Source organism: Stegostoma tigrinum, chromosome 6 (assembly GCF_030684315.1).
Source record: "Stegostoma tigrinum isolate sSteTig4 chromosome 6, sSteTig4.hap1, whole genome shotgun sequence".
Classification (NCBI taxonomy): Eukaryota; Metazoa; Chordata; class Chondrichthyes; order Orectolobiformes; family Stegostomatidae; genus Stegostoma; species Stegostoma tigrinum.
Window position 1 is genome coordinate 77,407,683 of NC_081359.1, and position 18,849 is coordinate 77,426,531.

General features: G+C 39.7%; 1 protein-coding gene across 5 annotated transcripts in view; it reads left to right on the top strand.

Annotated features, from left to right (window-relative positions):
* cdk8 (cyclin dependent kinase 8) overlaps positions 1–18,849 on the top strand; it is a 144,383-nt gene that overhangs the window by 41,720 nt on the left and 83,814 nt on the right. For 4 of the 5 annotated variants that reach the window (XM_048532371.2, XM_048532372.2, XM_048532368.2 and 1 more), the window contains exon 2: positions 9,692–9,767. The exons of the other annotated variant lie outside the window; for it this stretch is intronic. In XM_048532371.2, the coding sequence (XP_048388328.1) occupies positions 9,692–9,767 (76 nt within the window). The remainder of the gene's footprint in view (positions 1–9,691; positions 9,768–18,849) is intronic. 5 annotated transcript variants of the gene reach the window in all.

Consider the following 18,849-nt stretch of genomic DNA (forward strand, 5'->3'; position numbering starts at 1 on the left):
AAAGTGTAGATAGAAGTACAAGGGAGTCAGTAGCCCTTGTCCAAAAGTGAGGCAATTTGAAAATGAATATCACCCTCATGTACAAGCAGAAGGTGGAGGTGGGAGGAAATTAGAAATTGGCAACCAATTTCACTGCTGAATGCAGACGACTCAATCTTGTTTAAGGCCATGATCAAATGGGTCAGGTCTGCTGTGGGTTTGTTGATTGACTCTGACTCTGACCAAACCTTTGCTGTAATAAGCAGGATGATCTCCGAGAGCCTTGTGCTCTTCAGGGATGTGATTGTACATGCCAGACAGAGGGGTGCATGCCTGCGTCATCAGCCTGGATCAGGAGCAGGCCTTTAACAGGATATTACGCACCTACATGTGGGGGCATGCTCTCTAAAATGGGTGTTGGGGAGGGAATTTGCAATTGGATCCAACTGCTCTACACCAACATCAATTGTCTCAATCAACACAGGGGAACCAGAAAGAAAGCTTCCTGATCCAATCTGGATTCAGGCAGAACTGTTTACTCTTTCCTGCATTGTTTGTGTGTTTTATGGAGCCTTTTGCTGTGTCGGTCAGGAACGATACGAGCCTGAAAGGGGTGACGATTCTGGGCAATGGAGGCTTGCAAGTCAAAACTGCCCTGTACATAGATGACACTGCCATTTTCTGCTCCCATCCACTGTCGTTGAGCAGACTCATGAGCATCTGCAACCAGTTTGGCTTTGCGAAGCAAGGCAGAGGCAAGAGCAAGGTCGTGTTCTTGGGAACTGGCCTAACTGAACTTTTTAGCCCTTTTGCTGTCAGGACAGATTACCGTAAGGTGTTGAGAATCATGGTTCAGAGGGGCAGAAGTGTGTGCAAAATCTTGTGAGGAGCGCATTGCCAAGGTTGAAGCAGTAACTGGGTTTTTGCAAACATGGCTCCCCCTCCATTATGGATTAAAAACCTGGTCACCAGATGTGAGGCACTCTCTCTTAGTTGCTGTATGTGGTATATGTCTAGCCTATTCACCAAATCTGTACCTTTTTCTGTCACCCGAGCCATCTTCCACTTCTTCAAGGGGTTCTAAGACGGACCTTGTTCACAGGGACCTCTTGTACCTCTGGATAAAGGGGTAAGAACATACCCAACGCTGCCGTCATCCTGATGGCCACCTTCACGTGTGGCTGCATTAGGCCATGCATAGGCCCTCTGTATGCAAATACGTACTGAGTTTCTAACTGTCCCCAATGCTGTGAAGGATGGGTCTGACCTCGTTGCAGAGGAACACCTCAAATAGTTGGACTATTCCATATCATCTGTCCTCCTTGGAGAAATTTGCAAAGGAAGATGTCTTTGACTACAAGTCCATCAGGAAGTGGTCAGCACGTAGCGGGCAAAGGAGAAGGTGGATCCTGTAAGGTTGTTGCCTGAGTAGACTGATTGGTCTGGCTGAAACTGAACAACTTTCTAGAGCAGGGAGTTGACCTCAACTGGGTGGTGCAGACTGGCACATTCCAAGGCTCAGCTTTACATGTGGAGGAATGCACTAAAGCTTGGGGTAGCTGCCATCATGGAGATGTTGTGAAATATCACTGTTTGTTCAATGGAATTTTTAAATTTTTGCGGTAAGACAATATGTAGAAATGGTAGGCGCAGATCGCAACCATATACAATCTTTCTATTTATTTGGTGTTTTTAAAAAAAAAAGCACCTAAACCAATACTTAGGTGACAACTAGGAGAAAATAAATTTCAAAACTTTATTACTAATAAAATCTGATTTAGGAAATTGGGACTTGTGTGATAATGCTATTTAGTTAACATAACCTTTATAGCAAACAACGGTAGTTTTAAGTTTTGAAGTTTGTGAGAAAAGTGCAAGTTGAGTTCAGGAACAGGCAGTGTGTGCCACACAGGATTTATCAGAATGGTCATAGACTTGTCGGTCACATGTATTGTTATTCAGTTTTTATTTAGGTATGGGACTTTTAAGTATTATTCTGTGCTTTTTAAAAAATACTCCCAAGATGGGACTGTGTCCATTTTAAGTTTGCAAAATATATTTAACCAGGGGTTAAACCAAAATTCAGTTGTAGGGTCATACAGCATATAAACAGACCCTTCAGTCCAACTTGCCCACACCGACCAGACATCCAAATTTGGCCCTTATCCCTCTTAAACTCATCCTATTCATATACATGTCCAAATGCCTTTTAAATATTGTAAATGTGCCTGCTCCACCACTTCCTCTGGCAACACATTCCAGGCATGCACTACCCTCTGGGTGAAAAAGTTACTGTTCTGATCCTTTTTTCCAATCTTTTCCCTGTCACGCTTTAAACTTATGCCTGGCCAGATAGGAACTGCACATAAAACCAAATTTTAGCACTGATTCCATTTACACAAACAATAAACAATATTGCACTTCAGATTTGACTGGGGAATTATTTGTCTGTAGGCACATCTGGAAGTGTACCTGTTCTGCCAGTTGTGTTGATGAGAACTATTATTGCAGTGAATTTCTGCATTAAATTGCTAATGCTGCCGCTTAGCACCCTGCGGCTACTTGTTAAAGAAATTGAAGTTTGCTAAAAATGATGAGAATGGTATGAAATTAGGTCGCAACATGAATAATATTTTTGGGTTTCTAAGATGTGCATGCTAATTGTCTGGATGATTGAGTTTTTAAAATATGTGGAAACCATACTGATGAGAGCTATTTATGTTTTAGAACCTTTTTTGTCTTTATTGCATTCCATGTACATATTCAGTGTTGCACTTAGTTATAGAATTTTACAATATAGAAGGAGGCCATTGGACGCATTATTTCTGTATCGGATCCCGAAAGAGCTACGCAGCTAGTCCACTTTCCAGCCCTATCTATGTAGCCCTGTAACTTCACTTTCAAATATATATCTGGCCCTCTCATTTGAAGCCTCCAGTGGAAACTTTCCCAGGCAGCAATTCCAAATCCTAACAAATCTGAGTAAAGAAGCTTTTCCTCGTCTCACTCCTAGCTTTCTTGCTGGCAATCTTGAAATTGTGACCCTTAGTTACTGACATACCAACCAGGGGAAATGTATTATTATTCTTTATCCTGTCAAAATTGTTCATATTTTGAACATCTCAATAAGGTCACCTCTTTAATTTTCTTTGTTCCAAGGAGAATAAACCTAAGTTTCAAATTTTTTCAGGTTTCTAAATATGTCTTTCGTAGTATCATTCTAGTAAATCACCTTTGAATTCTCTCTTGGGCTTCGACATCCATCCTTGAATAGGGTGCTCAAAACTGAATACACTAATCCAAATGTGGTCAGATCAATGATTTTGTAAAGGTGTAGCATCACTTCCTTGCATTCATACTCATTGCATCCATTTATTAGAATTAAAATTTAGAGTTAAATTTTAGTGTCACATTTACTCATGTACTTCTGTACATGGTTAGAGTGACAAGTTGCTATTCCTGGTGCCATCTCCGGTGCAAAGGTAACGAGGTTAAAAAAAAATCTTAGGTATAAAGTAGAAAAATAAACAAAAGTACAAGTTAAACTGTACGTCCTTCTTAGTACTAAGTGGAAAAATAAAGCAATAAAGTTTCATAAATTTATAAACTGAATGATCTTCTGATCTTAACTGTATCAACTTACTTGGCCTCCTTCAGAAAATTATGTGTGTGAACCCTGAGGTCCCTCTGCTCCTGTACTACCCTCAAAGTTGTACCATTTGAGTCTGTATTGTCCCTTGTGTTTCTTCTACCAAAATGCTTTACCTCACATTTCTCTGCATTTGCAATTCATCTTCCAGGTGTCTGCCCATTTATCCAGCTTTTTATTGTCTCTCTGAAGGCCACTCAACATCATCCATACAATTCATTTATTCTGTCTAATTTAGTATCATCTGCAAATTGAGATTTTGCCCTTAACACCCATCTCCAAATTGTTTATATTAAAGAGAAAAAGCAAGGGTTCCAACACCAATCTCTGGGGAACACCACTTTCGACTCTCAACAACATTAGAAATATCCATCTATAGCTTCATAGAACCTAGAACATTCCAGCGCAGTACAGGCCCTTCGGCCCTCGATGTTGCGTCAACTTGTGAAACCAATCTGAAGCCCATCTAACCCAGACTATTCCATTATCATCCATATATTTATCCAATCCCTTCTCTTTCTTATCTTTTAGCTAACTTCTAATCAACGTTGCCAAGGACCCATTGATCCCAGACATTTCTAATTTGCCAACCAACCTGCCAAGTGGCACCACGTCAGATTCAGGTCAGCACAACATCGAGGGCCGAAGGGCCTGTACTGTGCTGTAATGTTCTATGTTCTATACAACACCCACAGTGCTACCTTCATCCACTGCCTGTGTCACCTTGTCAACTAACACAATTAAATTTGTCAGACATGACCTGCTGTTGACAAAGCTATGTTGACTCAAAATATATATTTACCTTATCCAGTGTTATGACCTTCATCAGTTCTCCCACTATCAATGTCATGCTGACAGGTCTGTAGTTTCCTGAGTTATCCTTTTGTCCTTTTCGTAAACAATGGTGTCATGTTTGCAGTTCTTTAGCCCTGTGGGACCAATCCTGTTGTATATATTTTGGCTATATTATCAAATGTTTGAATAATTACTCTGGATTCTGCTCGTTGTTTTTCTAAAGGAACTATTTTAAGTTTTCTGCAAATATTTTACAATGTGTATGGCCATAGTTTCTAGCTGGCTAACACTAGCACTTTTGCTGCAATCATAGAGCCATGAGTTTGACCTTATTCTTCCTCTGTTACTTGATTCAAGTTTTTTTTGTGTACTGTAATTGTAGCTGACTTTTATTAAGATTACAAGAAGAATTTGGGAAGCGATTATTCATCCTTGTTTTACACATTGCTTTAGTTGGTCACAGATAATATTTCCTTTTTAATTTTTAATTTTTTTGTAATTTTGCGGATACTAAGAAATACAGTAAATCGGGTGGGGAATGAATGAAGAAGTAGAATGGTGTTGAAGTTATTCTGTTAAAATGTTGTAAATGTACACTGAGATAGCTCACTCACACACATTTGAACAGTTGTAATTACAACATACTTGAAAAATTTTCAAGCTTTACTTAGTGGAAGTTTAAACTTCCTGCTTTATTCACATCAAAGTTCAACTTAATTCTTAATGTTCAATTTGATACAACTACTGTTGAGTACTTTGTGGTACGGATCAGGACAGAGTTAATGGAGTACTGCATGGAGATTGTCAAACTGAGAATTCCACTGACTACATTGTTATGAAGCAATTCATAGTTCCAAATATCTATGCCTCTTTCATGTAATCAAGTCTTGCCATTCCTGTTCATATTATGCCATTTTTAGCACAAATGGAGAAGGAAATTGTGGGATCAAGATCTGCTTTTTTTATCTCGGCACTGAACAGTGTTGACTGGTTAATAGCAGTATGCTTATTCTGTAAGATTTTTGGGTGTGTTGTGCGCTAGTAAAAAAACGAAATATACCCTAGAATTAAAATTTAAGAAAACACTTTCATCTAGAAAGGAATGATTTGTTTAGGGATAGTCAACACGGTTTTGTGAAGGGTAGGTCGTGCCTCACAAACCTTATTGAGTTCTTTGAGACGGTGACCAAACAGGTGGATGAGGGTAAAGCGGTTGATGAGGTGTATATGGATTTCGGGAAAGCATTTGATAAGGTTCCCTGTGCTAGGCTATTTGCATAAAATAGAGTCATGGGATTGAGGGTGATTTAGCGGTTTGGATCAAAAATTGGCTAGCTGTAAGAAGACAGATGGTGGTGGTTGATGGGAAAGGTTCATCCTGGAGTTCAGTTACTAGTGGTGTACCACAAGGATCTGTTTTGGGGCCACTGTTTATTATTTTTATAAATGACCTGGATGAGGGCGTAGAAGGATGGGTTAGTAAATTTGCAGATGACACTAAGGTCGGTGGAGTTGTGGATAGTGCGGAAGGATGTTGCAAGTTACAGAGGGACATAGATAAGCTGCAGAGATGGGCTGAGGTGTGGCAAATGCAGAAAGCTGAGAGGTGATTCACTTTGGAAGGAGTAGCAGGAATACAGAGTACTTGGCTAATGGTAAGATTCTTGGTAGTCTGGATGAGCACAGAGACCTCGGTGTCCATGTACACAGATCCCTGAAAGTTGCCACCCAGGTTGATAGGGTTGTTAAGAAGGCATATGGTGTGTTAGGTTTTATTAGCAGAGGGATTGAGTTTCTGCGCCATGAGGTCGTGTTGCAGCTGTACAAAACTCTGGTGCGGCCACACTCGGAGTGTTGCGTATAGTTCTGGTCGCTGCATTATAGGAAGGATGTGGAAGCATTGGAAAGGATGCAGAGGAAATTTACCAGGATGTTGCCTCGTATGGAGGGAAGGCCTTATGAGGAACGGTTGAGGGACTTGAGGCTGTTTTCGTTAGAGAGAAGTAGGTTAAGAGGTGACCTAATAGAAACATACAAAATGATCAGAGAATTAGATAGGGTGGACAGCGAGAGCCTTTTGCCTCGGATAGAGATGGCTGGCACAAGGGGACATAGCTTGAAATTGAGGGGTGAAAGATATCGGACAGATGTCAGAGGTAGGTTCTTTACTCGGAGAGTGGCAAGGGTGTGGAATGCCCTGCTTGCAACAGTAGTAGACTTGCCAAGTTTAAGGGCATTTAAATGGTCATTGGATAAACATATGGATAATAATAGAATAGTGTAGGTTAGATGGGCTTCAGTTTGGTTTCACAGGTCGGTGCACATCATCGGAACATTGCGCTGTAGTGTTCTATTTTCTATTATCTATTATCTATTATCTCTTCCCTGCAACAATTTAAGAAAGCAGTACGGAAATTAGCTGTCAATTGCATGAAATTTCTAAATATATTTTGGTGGGGTTGAAGTAGTAAGATTTTCTCCTTTTTTGGTGGAGTGATGGTGTTATATGGTCCAATCCAGGGCTTTCCTTCGTTATGTGGAATCAAATAAAATTCTGGATCTTCATAAATTTTCCTTTGTCTGTTGGCCCAGTATTCAATGTTATTTCAAATTACTTAGTTGTATCAGTCATTGCTCCATTTTAAACATTGAGTAAAGTTTGAATGTACAAAATGGAAGCAGAGAAAGGGAGAGCAGATTCAAACCCTTGAACCTGCTTTTCCATTTAGTAAAATCATGGCTGATCTTTTGTGCTTTGACCTCGACGTTCTTATCTACCCTTTAAAATATAACCTTTTGATTCCTTTGCCTAAGAATTAGTCTGTCAACATCTTAAACATGTTGTATGACTGCCTCCTGAGGCAGAGAGTTTTACAGTGTGTCAACTCACTGAGAACATAAGATTTCTCTTTCTCCCTGTCCCAGTGGGCAACATGCAATTTTTAAACAGTGTCTCCTAGTTCTGGACTCTTTCATAAGAGGAACATCTTTTCTGCAGCCATCTAGTCAAGATCCTTCAGGATCTTGTATACTTGAAACAAGCCACTTGTCACTCTTCTAACCTCCAGTGGAAACAAGTCCAGCCTGTCCAATGTAACCTCATAAAACAGCTCGCTCATTTCAGGTATCTAGTAAATCTCCTCCCAAAGCCTATACACCCTTCCATAAATAAGGAGACCCAAAACTCCACACAGGATCCAAAATATGGCCTTCTTAATACCCTATACTACTAAAGCATAACATGCTTTTATATTCAATTCCTGGTAGAAAGGAAATCTTTGCATTTGCTGCCTTCGTCACATGCCATACCTGCATGCCAGCTTTGTGATGCATGCATCTCTTAATTCTGCAGTTATTTTTGATTTTAAGTAATACTCCAGAATCATAGAATTCCTATACTGACCCTTCAAAGAGCATCCCATCCCAAACCCAGTACCTGCACGTATCCCCAGAAATCTGCATTTACTTTGCCTAATGCACCTAATTTATAGATTCCTGCAGTCCAGGTCAATTTTTAGCATGGCCAATCCACCTAAATTCCATGTTTTCAACTATGGGAGGAAATTGGAGCACCAAGTGGAAACTCCTGCAGTTACAGGCAGAGCGTTCAAAATCTGCTTTTACAATCATCCTGTCAAAATGAACTTCATATTTTCCCCACATTAACCTCATCATTTACTAGATTTTTGCCCTTTTTCTAGTACTTGATGTTCATTTTTAAACTCCTTTTATCTACAAGTATTTTTGTTTGTGAATTTAGTGACCAAGCCTTTATCCCCAAATCTAAGTCATTGAAGTAAATTGTAAAATGTTGAGATCTCAGCACAGACCCCCATGGGATTCCACCTGTTACATTTTGCCAATTCGAGACCTATTTATGCACGCTTTGTTTTTTGTTAGCCAGTCAGTCTTTTATCTGTGCTAATATGTTACCCTCAACCTTGTGAATTTTATTTTTAATAATAAACTTTTATGCGGCATCTTATCAAATGCCTTCATAAAATCCAGTATAATAGGCATACAGGCTCCTCTTTATACACTGTACATGTTACTCCTTTAAAGAAGTCTAATAAACTAGTTCAACATAATTTCCTTTTCACAAAACCTTGCTAACCCTTCACAATCTTCTGACAAAATTTTTCCAGAATTTAGAGAATTTTGTAAAATTAACACCAAGGCTATTGCTACATTATCTACCTCTTCTAAGAACCTAGCACGAAGCCCATCTGGATCTGGGGACTTGTCATCCTTCATGCCATCAGAGTTTGCTTCATATTGCTTCTCCTCTGCTCTTTTTAAAAAGAAAAGTTACAACAAAATTAAACATCCATGGACAAAGCTTCCATATCCAAATGTTAAAAAAATATTTTTAACCTTTTAAACCAGCTCTGTGTTTGTGAATGTCATAATTCGTGGGAGTTCTCAGAAATGAAACCCTCACAGATATGGAGGAATACCTGTAGTTTCTTTGTCTCTTCACTTCCTGATTTACAGATGTAAGTGGAATTTTTTTTTCTTATATGCCTCATTGTGATGACCGAAGAACAGCATAGTGGCTGTATGGTTAGCACTGCTGCCCCAGTGCCAGGAACACAGTTTCAATTCCAGCCTTGTGTGGATTTTGTGCATTCTCCCTGTGTCTGCATGGGTTTCCACCGACAGCCCAAACGTATGCAGGTTAGGTGGATTGGCCATGCTAAATTCTTCTGCCGTGTCTGGGGATGTATGGGTTAGGTGGCTTAGCCATGGGAAATGTGAGTCATAGGGATAAGGTGTGGGTCTGGGATACTCTTTGGAGGGTCAGTGCAAACTCAATGGGCAGAGCACCCTCTTTCCATGCCTTTGAGATTCTGTGATTCTATGAAAGTATTTGGTCAGGATACAAACACACAAGTGATCAAGAAGTGGAATTTCATGAAGTTTTGTTTCTGGGGTTCCATCCTGCACAATTTCCTGTAGTTTATTGAATGATGTCAGCTAAATGCTGTTTGCTATGTAAATGGAAGAGTTTGCCATTTGCAATGTGCTTCGCTCATCTTAATGGTTAGGCGTGAAACTCAAATTCAGAAATTAACAGCTGTACGTGTGGCTCAAAAGTTAACTTAAATTTTATGTAGTTACTTTCAAAAAGAAGCATGGTAGCTTTCTAAAAATATGAAACAAACATTTACTGAGTACACACGATTATTTATTTTTGTCAGAGTCTTTGTGCACTATAAGCCCTGTTCTGCAATAAATTGTTTTTATTTTTATATTTGTTTTGTGTAGGAAAGATGACAAAGACTACGCTTTAAAACAAATAGAGGGTACTGGAATTTCTATGTCTGCTTGCAGAGAAATAGCAGTAAGTAAATACTATTGCTTTTGTTTCAAATGGAAAGCTGGAGCAAAAAGAAAATGTTACTTTTTCTTGAGAGTAAACAATTTGAGACAAATTTAATAAAGCTCCTGTTGGCTATTACAAGTCAAACAATTAGTCAATGTGAAATGTGGACTAGGCACAACATTATGTACTGCCAAAAAAATTCTGAACGCAAACAAGTAATTGCCTTCACTACAAAGGTGACATCTAAATGTACTGATTGCAGATTTTTTTTCTTTGTTAACTGTGAGTTCTTCTGAGAACTTACACTGAGGTCTTGTGTACTTTTTATTGTGTTAGATGGATATTGATTTATCTCATTGCCATAATGACAAAAAAAAGTGCAGTTTGTTTCAAAATTGTGCTGTTTATTTAAACAGACACCACCAAAGGACAGAGATTTTTGGAAGAAGCATTAATCTTTGTATATAATTTGGATGCATGTGAGGGAAGTGGAAGTGGAGACATTCAATCATTTCAAAAGAAAAATGGCTATGCAACTCGCACTTTACCTCAATACCCCATTTTCTAATAAGTAATTATTTATAGCTTTTTCTCTCAAATAGCTTTGATTAGCAATTCTTCCTTTATCACTTGATCATAACAGCACAGAAAGAGGCCATTTAACCTATCAAGTGCATGTTTGATTATGGGATAAAGTGAGGGAAGGATTGTTGTGGTACAAGTACACCAATGTACTGATGCAACTTCTGCAAGAACTGTGTCTTCTTATGTTTGCCTTTAAAACTGGACTGCCATGAGAACTAGTAAGCATTGCTGATGCTGGCGTCTGAGATAACACGGTGTGGAGCTGGAGGAACTCAGCAGGCCATAGGAGGAGTAGGAAAGTTGATGTTTTGGGTTGGTGTTATATCTGCCATGGGAAAGAACTATTTTTTAAATAAAAAAACCAGGATTTACCTTGCTTGCTGCAGAACTTCACAGCAAGGAATTTGATTGTGAATTTTTTTTGTGGCCATGGGTTTCTTCGGCGTGCAGACAATCAGGGATTGAGTTGTTTGCAATTGAAGCTGGTTGGTTTTCCACAAACTGAAAAGTTTGAATTGGAAACAAAATACAGAAATGTAGGGAGAGAGTACATAATGGTCGGACCCTGGCAAGCACCAAAGATCACATTAACCTTGGTGTGCATGTAAGTCAGTCCCTTAAGGTAGTGGGACAAGTAGATAAAGTGGTTAAGAAGTTATATGGGGATACTTGCCTTTATTGACTGAGACATAACGTTTAAGAGCAGGGTGGTGATACTGGAACTGTACAAAACCTTGGTTAGGCCATAGCCAGAGTATTAAGTGACATTGTGGAATTCACATTCCCACTTAGGAATGAGCAATAAAAATACTGGTCAAGCCAACAGTGCCCATATCCTATGAGTAAATAAAAATAATTCTTTAGCCAAAACAGTGAATTATTTCTGTGGAAGGGCAAAATACATATAGTTTGCATAAATAATACCTGTCAAAGCTACATGTATCAGACTAAATGTAAATACTATTTATCAGAATGTTGTCATCAAACAACTGTGTTTCATTACCTTTTTGCATTTGCTGCACTGTACTACTTCTACAACTTTATCTACAAGACAAATGATCATTCTGGCATTTATCTTGCAAATGGATTCTAGGAAGAAAAAGCAGACTTATGGTTATAAACCATTAACATTACAACAAAAATGTACAAAGGGCAGATTTTCAGTGAAGCTTGTATTATTGTTTTCATATCATGTATGGCTACTTACAGATGGCATGTGCAAGTGTAAATATATATCTTATTCCATCACTCTTTTATAGGGAATGTTAAGAATGTTTGTTTTCATCTGCGATGTAAGAAACTCATTAGATTTATGAGTGTGAAAATAACCAGATTGGAGAAGTACTTTGTAATTTTTTTTTCTGTTATGGTGGCTTAATATGTATTCCTCACCTCTGTAATAGGTTATTACAAGACTAGTTCGTGTTGAGGGGCTTTGAAACTTTCAGATTTCCAGCTGTCTTGCATGCTTTGCTTTGTAAATACTATGATGTCTCAGTTACTGCTAAATAATATATATTTCATTTATACAGTTCATGAGAAGAGGAGGAGCTGGCATAATTGTCACTAAATTGGTAATTGAGTGTCCCAGGTTAATGCTTGGATGACGTGGGTTCGAATCCCAATATGGCAGATAATGAAATCTGAATTCAAAATAATCTGAAATTAAGAAAAAGTACTAGTCTAATGGTGACCATATGAGCAATCAACAGTGCTTACTAATGCTCTTTTGTAAAGGAAATCTGCCATTCTTAACTGGTTTGGCCTACATCTGATTCCAGATCCACAGAAATGTGCTTGACTCCTCATTGTCCTCCTGAGTGCACCCAAGCAAGCCAAACATTTCCAGACAATTAGGCTGACTTGCCAATCTTGCACAGACCCTGTGTAAAAGTGGTGAAGTTTATTTGAAGGAGAAATGGGCAAACAAGTCTGGCTCAAAATAGAGGTTACTCTACAGTTGATCTGGATAAACATGAAATTGTTATTACATTTTTTTAAAAAAGGCAAATGTTGGAAATACACAAAAACAAATCAGTATTTGATTGCAGAATCTTTGTTAATCCGAGCTGGAAAAAATTAACCCTACTTTTTTCCTTCCATGAATCCATGTTTCTGTTCTGTTTTCTGTTTTTTGATTTTTCTCGCATTTGCTGCATTGTTTACCTTTTTTATATCCAATTTTCCAAATAATGCAAGTGCATGTTACTCTTGACTTGGGATTGTGCATCCAAGCATGCACTTTGTTTCAGCAAGATTTGTTACAGAGAAGCTATGTTAGCCTGTTTTTCTGACACCGGAGCTGTGCAATCAAGTTCTGAATGGTGAATCAAACTTTGGATATAACATAATCCTTCCAAACATTTGTAGAATTTTGGAGTGAATGAAATATCACAGAACATGCCAACACAGAAACTGTTTTTTTGGCCCAACTTAGTTTATATCTCACTCAAACATTCTGGAGCCTTCCCTATCACCAGAACGTTTAATATCCTTTACCCTCCTACTGGCTTCCCCTTAAATGGTATTTACATGATTTGCCTTAATTGTTCACTATGGCAATAAGTTTCAAATGTTCTCTAATCTCTTGGAAATGAAGTTTATTTTGAGTTTTCTGTTTTTTTTCTAGCAGCTTCTAGTTTTGCCTTTTGCAATGTGGAAGCATCTGATTCAAAACCTTTAATTTCAAATAACTTGCTTTTCCAAAAGACATTTTATTCTTTCCTGGTGGATATAACGCATGAACTTGGATTGGATAAGGCAGTTCAGCCCCTTGAATTTACTCCACCTTTTGGTACGACCATAACTCATGTTGGCCTTAACTCCACTTTTCTGCCCAACCTCTCTAAACCTTCAACCTGTTACTAATTTAAAAGTTAATAAAATGTGAGGCTGGATGAACACAGCAGGCCAAGCAGCATCTCAGGAGCACAAAAGCTGACGTTTCGGGCCTGGACCCTTCTTCATTAAAAGTTGTCTGTTTGTTCCTCAAACTTATGCTATATTGTGGCTTTCACCCCACTTTTGGTTAGTCAATTTCACAGATTTGCAAATTTCAGGGAAGTAGTTTCTCCTCATTGCTGTTTTAATTTTGCTACATCTTGTCCTAAAACAATGACCTGTCATTCTCTAATTTCACAGTTCTAGTATCCTTGTAGTGAATTATCATTGCACTCTCTCCTTTACTTTTTTAGCCTTCTTTAAATCATTAGAGAGTCATAAAATCCCTACAGTATGGAAGCAGGCCCCTTGAGTCTACACCATTGCTCTGAAAAACAGATTACCCAGATCCACCCTTCTACCCTATCCCTGTAACCCTACATTTCCAACCTAGTCCACTTAGTCTGCATATCCCTGGACAGCATGGGCAATTTCGATGGTCAGCCTACCCAGCCTGCACTTCTTTGGAATGTGGGAGGAGCCCGGAGTACTTGAAGGAAACGCATGCAGAGAACGTGCAGTCGCCCACGGCTGGAATTGAACCTTAGTCCCTGGCACCGTGAGGAAAAGGAAAGTGGCTGAAAATCCAACAAAGGCATGGAATGCAGAACATGTCAGAATTTCTTTTAGTTGCCAGGTTGTGTGCCACACATAGCTCTCTCCATTTTTTTTCTACTTGGAAAAATATGTTGGTTCTATAAAATCCAAGTTTGATTTCATGAACCAATCTTTTGTATAAATTGTACACACGATGTCAAGGTAACGTGCATGACTCAGGTCTAGATTAGGTGTCTCTTCCAATTTCACACTCAGATGAGGGAACGAAGGTACCTCTGGCAAAAAAAGCATGAAAGGGGACAGGTGTGAGGCACAGGAGGGATAGATTGGAAGAGGGTAGTGGCCTTTTTAATTGTGGTGGTGACAATGATCTGAATTTGGGTAGCCTGAGAAAGGGAATCTGCCTTCTCTGACTGTACTGAATATTCTGTCCGCACAAATCCAACCGTATATGTCTTGATTATTCAGATGTGTTGTGACATAGATCATCATACCATGGAGAGAATTACTTACTCAAGGGTGTTGACTCAGGAATAATATTTCTAGCCACTGAACTTGGCACAAATTTACTTTTATATTTGAGGGGTGAGTGCAGTTGCTAGCTATGTCAGCATTAGCTTTCCTTCCCAAGTGTCCTGATGATGTGGTGAGCTATTTCTCACAATTGCTGAAGTCCATGATTTGTAAGTGTGGCCACAGTGCAGTAATGAACAGACTTAGAAGGTTTTGGCCCAGTCACCATGATGGAGAGGGTATATAATTGCAAGTTAGAATGATGTGTGGCTTGGAGGAAAATTTTCAGTTCATGGTGTTCCCATGTATCCACTTGAATTGACCTTCTTGATGATAGAGGTCATGGGTTTGGAAGGTGCTGTCAAATGAGTCTTGATGAGCTCATAATGGAGATGATGTAATCGTGGTGAGTAGGTTGGGATTATTTCAGATGTTTGCATTGAAATCGTTCCCAGATGTCAAGGTTAATAATGACACCTGTATGTGGCCATAGTTGCTGACCAAAATGTAATTTTTCACAATTGTTTGTATTCAAATTCATTTGCCGATTATATATCCGTGCTGTAAGTTTAGTAACGTTGTCTTCTCTACTTGTGAGAATATTTCTCAGTATTGATTATTGCTCTTAATTTGGTATTGATTCCAAAGTCTAAATTATTAATATAAATGTATTTTGCCTAATTTAGCAATTTAAAGATTTACAAAATACTGTTGTTTTGATTGTGCTTTGGGATCCTGCAAGATTGGTAGAGGAGTACCCAATACACGGATTTGACAAAATCCATCCAACTATCTTTTCAGTAACGAAAAGGGAGAAAACTGCAGAAAATCCAGATGATTGTAGCTACACCCACCATGCATTCCCCGAGAATAATCCATTACTTTAAGTTTTTAACCTTCATGTACTGAAGTTATCGATAGAGAATTTTCCAAATTTCTAACTTGTGTTCTGTTGTCAATTTATGGCTAGTACTTGGACAGCCCTCCCCATGCCATATGGGATATGTTTAGATCATTGTGTGGAATCAGGTCGTTTATTCCGTCCAGCCTGTTTTGATGTTTTACCTTTATTGACAGGTCATAGTCATAAATCATACAACCTGACCAGTATCTGCTTCTGTATGAATACCTATGCCTGAATTTTGACTTTCTGCCTTATCTTTTAGCTTTGAAAGTAAACTTCACAGCTTCATGATTCTTGGTAAATTCATTTCTTCTGCCGTTTAATCAAAACAACTTAGATTTTTTTTGTATAAATGTGTGTCAACTCATTTTTAAATTTCACAGTTCCTGACATGTCTGATTTTATCTGTATTGTGTACTTTTGATTTCAAACAATTACGCCACATAGACCCAACCTGAGTTCTAATGGGAAACACCACAGTTGTTCAAATCTTGTTCTGGGTGACAACCTCTGACCACTCTGGTGTCTAGGCATCCCCTCCTGATCCTGGGAGAATAGGACGTTCTGCCAAACATGACCTTCTGGATGCTACTGCAAAACAGAGTGCCAATTTTCCTCTCTCTTCCATGTTGCAGGTAAATATAAAGAACTGTGTAGGGCATCTGCAGAATAGCAGTGTTTATTCAAGTGCACCATGCCTTTCAAAGATGGCACAACACCAGAAATGCCAGTCCACCGTGGGCTAGAGGCGAAATGAGGCTAGAATCCAAAGAGAGGGGCATGATAGGGGTGCAGTAGGTAGTTACTGAGGCACGTCTGGTAAGCTACTCTGAAGACACTTTTTGCCTTGCAGGGTGACGTCCTCCATGCAACTCGACAGAATAAACTTGGCCAAAAGAAAAGAATCAGTCTATCGGGTTTGTCTGCAAATCAGCCAAAGTGTTATTCAGTGAAAGAAAAGTGGCTACATTCCCTGGATCTTTTCACTGATATTTAGAGATTGAATAATAACCGCTTCCTCTGGTTTATAAATCATTGCGTGTAGGTGCCGGTGTTGGACTGTGGTGGTCAAAAGTCACATGACACCATGTTGTAGTCCAACATTATTTGAAAACACAAGCTTTTGGAGTCTGTCCTCCTTCAGGTATTAGTGAGAGAGGTAGTATCAGACACACAATTTACAAGTAAAAGCTCAACGGTTCACACCATTGAGGATGTACTCAACAAACCTAAGATGCTGTTAAGTCTTTAATCAGTTAGAAGGCTTTAATTGATTTGGTATGTATATGTAAATCCTCAAATTCCTTTCACATCACAGTTCTGAGAGAACCAAGGGTTTTATTAATGTAAAGAAGCAGTGACATTTTAGACAATGCTGTTAGGTGTGAGACCTTGTTTAGAATCTGTTTGTGTTTTGGTTTGGAATCAGACTGGTTTTATTTCTAAAGTAGGAATTTCTAAAACGCCATGCGGACAGTCTATAAATTTGTGCTTTTTGAACAAAATAGAGTGTATCTGCAAATAGAGATTCACCACATGGGTGTGTGTGTGAGAGAGAGTGTACATGAGAGCGCGAGGGGACGGTAGAGAGGGGTGTGTTTGTGAGTGTGTGAGAGAGAGAGAGAGAGAGAGAGAGAGAGAGTGTATAGTGTGTGTAGTGCAACACGAACCCAAGGTCCTGGTTGATATTGTCCTCATGGATAAACATGGCTATCAGCCTCTGCTTAGCAGCTCTGCATTGTTGTGTATCCTGAAGTCCACCTTGGAGGACGTTTACCCAAAGACCCAAGGCTGAACGTCTTTGACCGCTGAAATGTTCCCTGCTGGGAGGGAACACCCCTGTCTGGTGATTGTTGCACAGTGTCCATTCAGCTGTCGTAGCATCTGCATGATCTTGCCAATGTACCGTGCCCCCGGGGGATCCTTGCCTGCAGCATGTGAGTTAGACATCGTTGGCCGAGTCACATGAGTATTTGCTGTGCATGTAGTGGGTGGTGTTCCGGCGTGTGATGGTAGTGTCCATGTCAAAGATCTGATCTGTCTTGCAAAGGTTACCATGACTGGGTTGTATCGTGTTGTGGTTGATATTGTCCTGAAGGCTGGGCAGTTTGCCGCAAACGAACAACTGCCAAACCTTAAATAGACCATTGGAGGTATGGGGAAGATCTTGCCAAGGTGTTCATTATCACGGATAATGTGTTAAAGGTTGTGAAAAACATGGCATAGTTTCTCTGCTCCCAAAAAGCACTGGATGACAAAGGGAACTCTATCGCATGTGTCCTGTGTCCCTCTTTTGAGGAGCTTGTTATGGTTTTTCGCTGTGGCCTGTTGGAACTGACCATTGATAAGTTGAGCATCATATCCTGTTCCTGTGAGGGCATCCTTCAACACTGTCAGGTGTCTGTTTCGTTCCTCTTTATCCAAACAAATTCTGTGTATGCATAGGGATTGTCTTTAGGGGTTAGTTGTTTTGATATGTTTCGGATGGAAACTGGACAAGTGCAGCATCATGAAGTTATCCGTGCGCTTGTGGTAGAGTGAAGTGCTGAGGTGTCTAACTTTGATGCAGATGTGTGTGTCTAAGATTGAGATTGATTCTAAAGAGTAGCCCATGGTAAGTCTGATTGTGGGATGAAACTTATTGATATCACTATGTAGTTTGAGCCCAAAGGAAGAAAATGTCATCAATGTATCAGGTATATAACATTGGTTGGACGTTCTATGAAGCAAAGAAGTCTTGTTCTAACCTTTGCGTGAAAATGTTGGCATAATGGGGAGCAAATCTGGTCCCCATGGCTGTTCCATGTGTTTGGATGAAGAACTGATTATCAAAGGTGAAAACGTTTGGTTGAGGATGAAGCAGATGAGTTGTAGGATGGTGCCTAGAAATTGGCAGTTGTTGGTATTGAATACTGAGGCTGTTGTGGCAATGCCAACGTCGTGGGGCATGTTTATGTAGAGTGCCGAAACATCCATTGTGACGAGGAATGTTCCCGGTTCAAATGGTCTGTGGGTGCTGAGTTTCTGCAAGAAATCTGTAGCGTTGCAACAGAAGCTGGAGGTTCCCCGTGCAGTGGGTTTTAAGAAGCCTTCAACGTAGCCAGAGGGGTTCTCATCCAAGATCATTCAAGTGTGTTGGCTTTGTGCATCTTTGGAAGGTCGTAGAAGTCTCCTGCATGGGAATTACGTGGGATGAGAGTGCGTAGGGTACACTCAAGGTCTGGATCAAAAGTCTTGCTCACTCTTTGTTCTTTGGCCTGTTCGGCAGATAGTAGATTGTGGTGTTCCTAGTTGTTCAGTTGTTTCCTTTCACTAGTCTGTTCTATTCTGGATGGCAGTGGCTCCTTCTTTGTCTGCTTGTTTGACTATGTTGCAATTGGTCTCAGAGCACGGATGGAGTTGTATTGCGCCTGGGTGAAGTTTTGCACTACCTTGTGCAGCTGATAAATCTAGCATTCACACGTTCTCTGATGTCAGGTACGCTCAAGACAAGCCCCGGGCAATGGCCCTCCAGAAAGGTCTAATTTGACGACTCCTTTGCCCGCTCCACCATGAGTCCCTCTGACTGATCTGGTTCGTTGGTTGTCGCATTGGACTCAC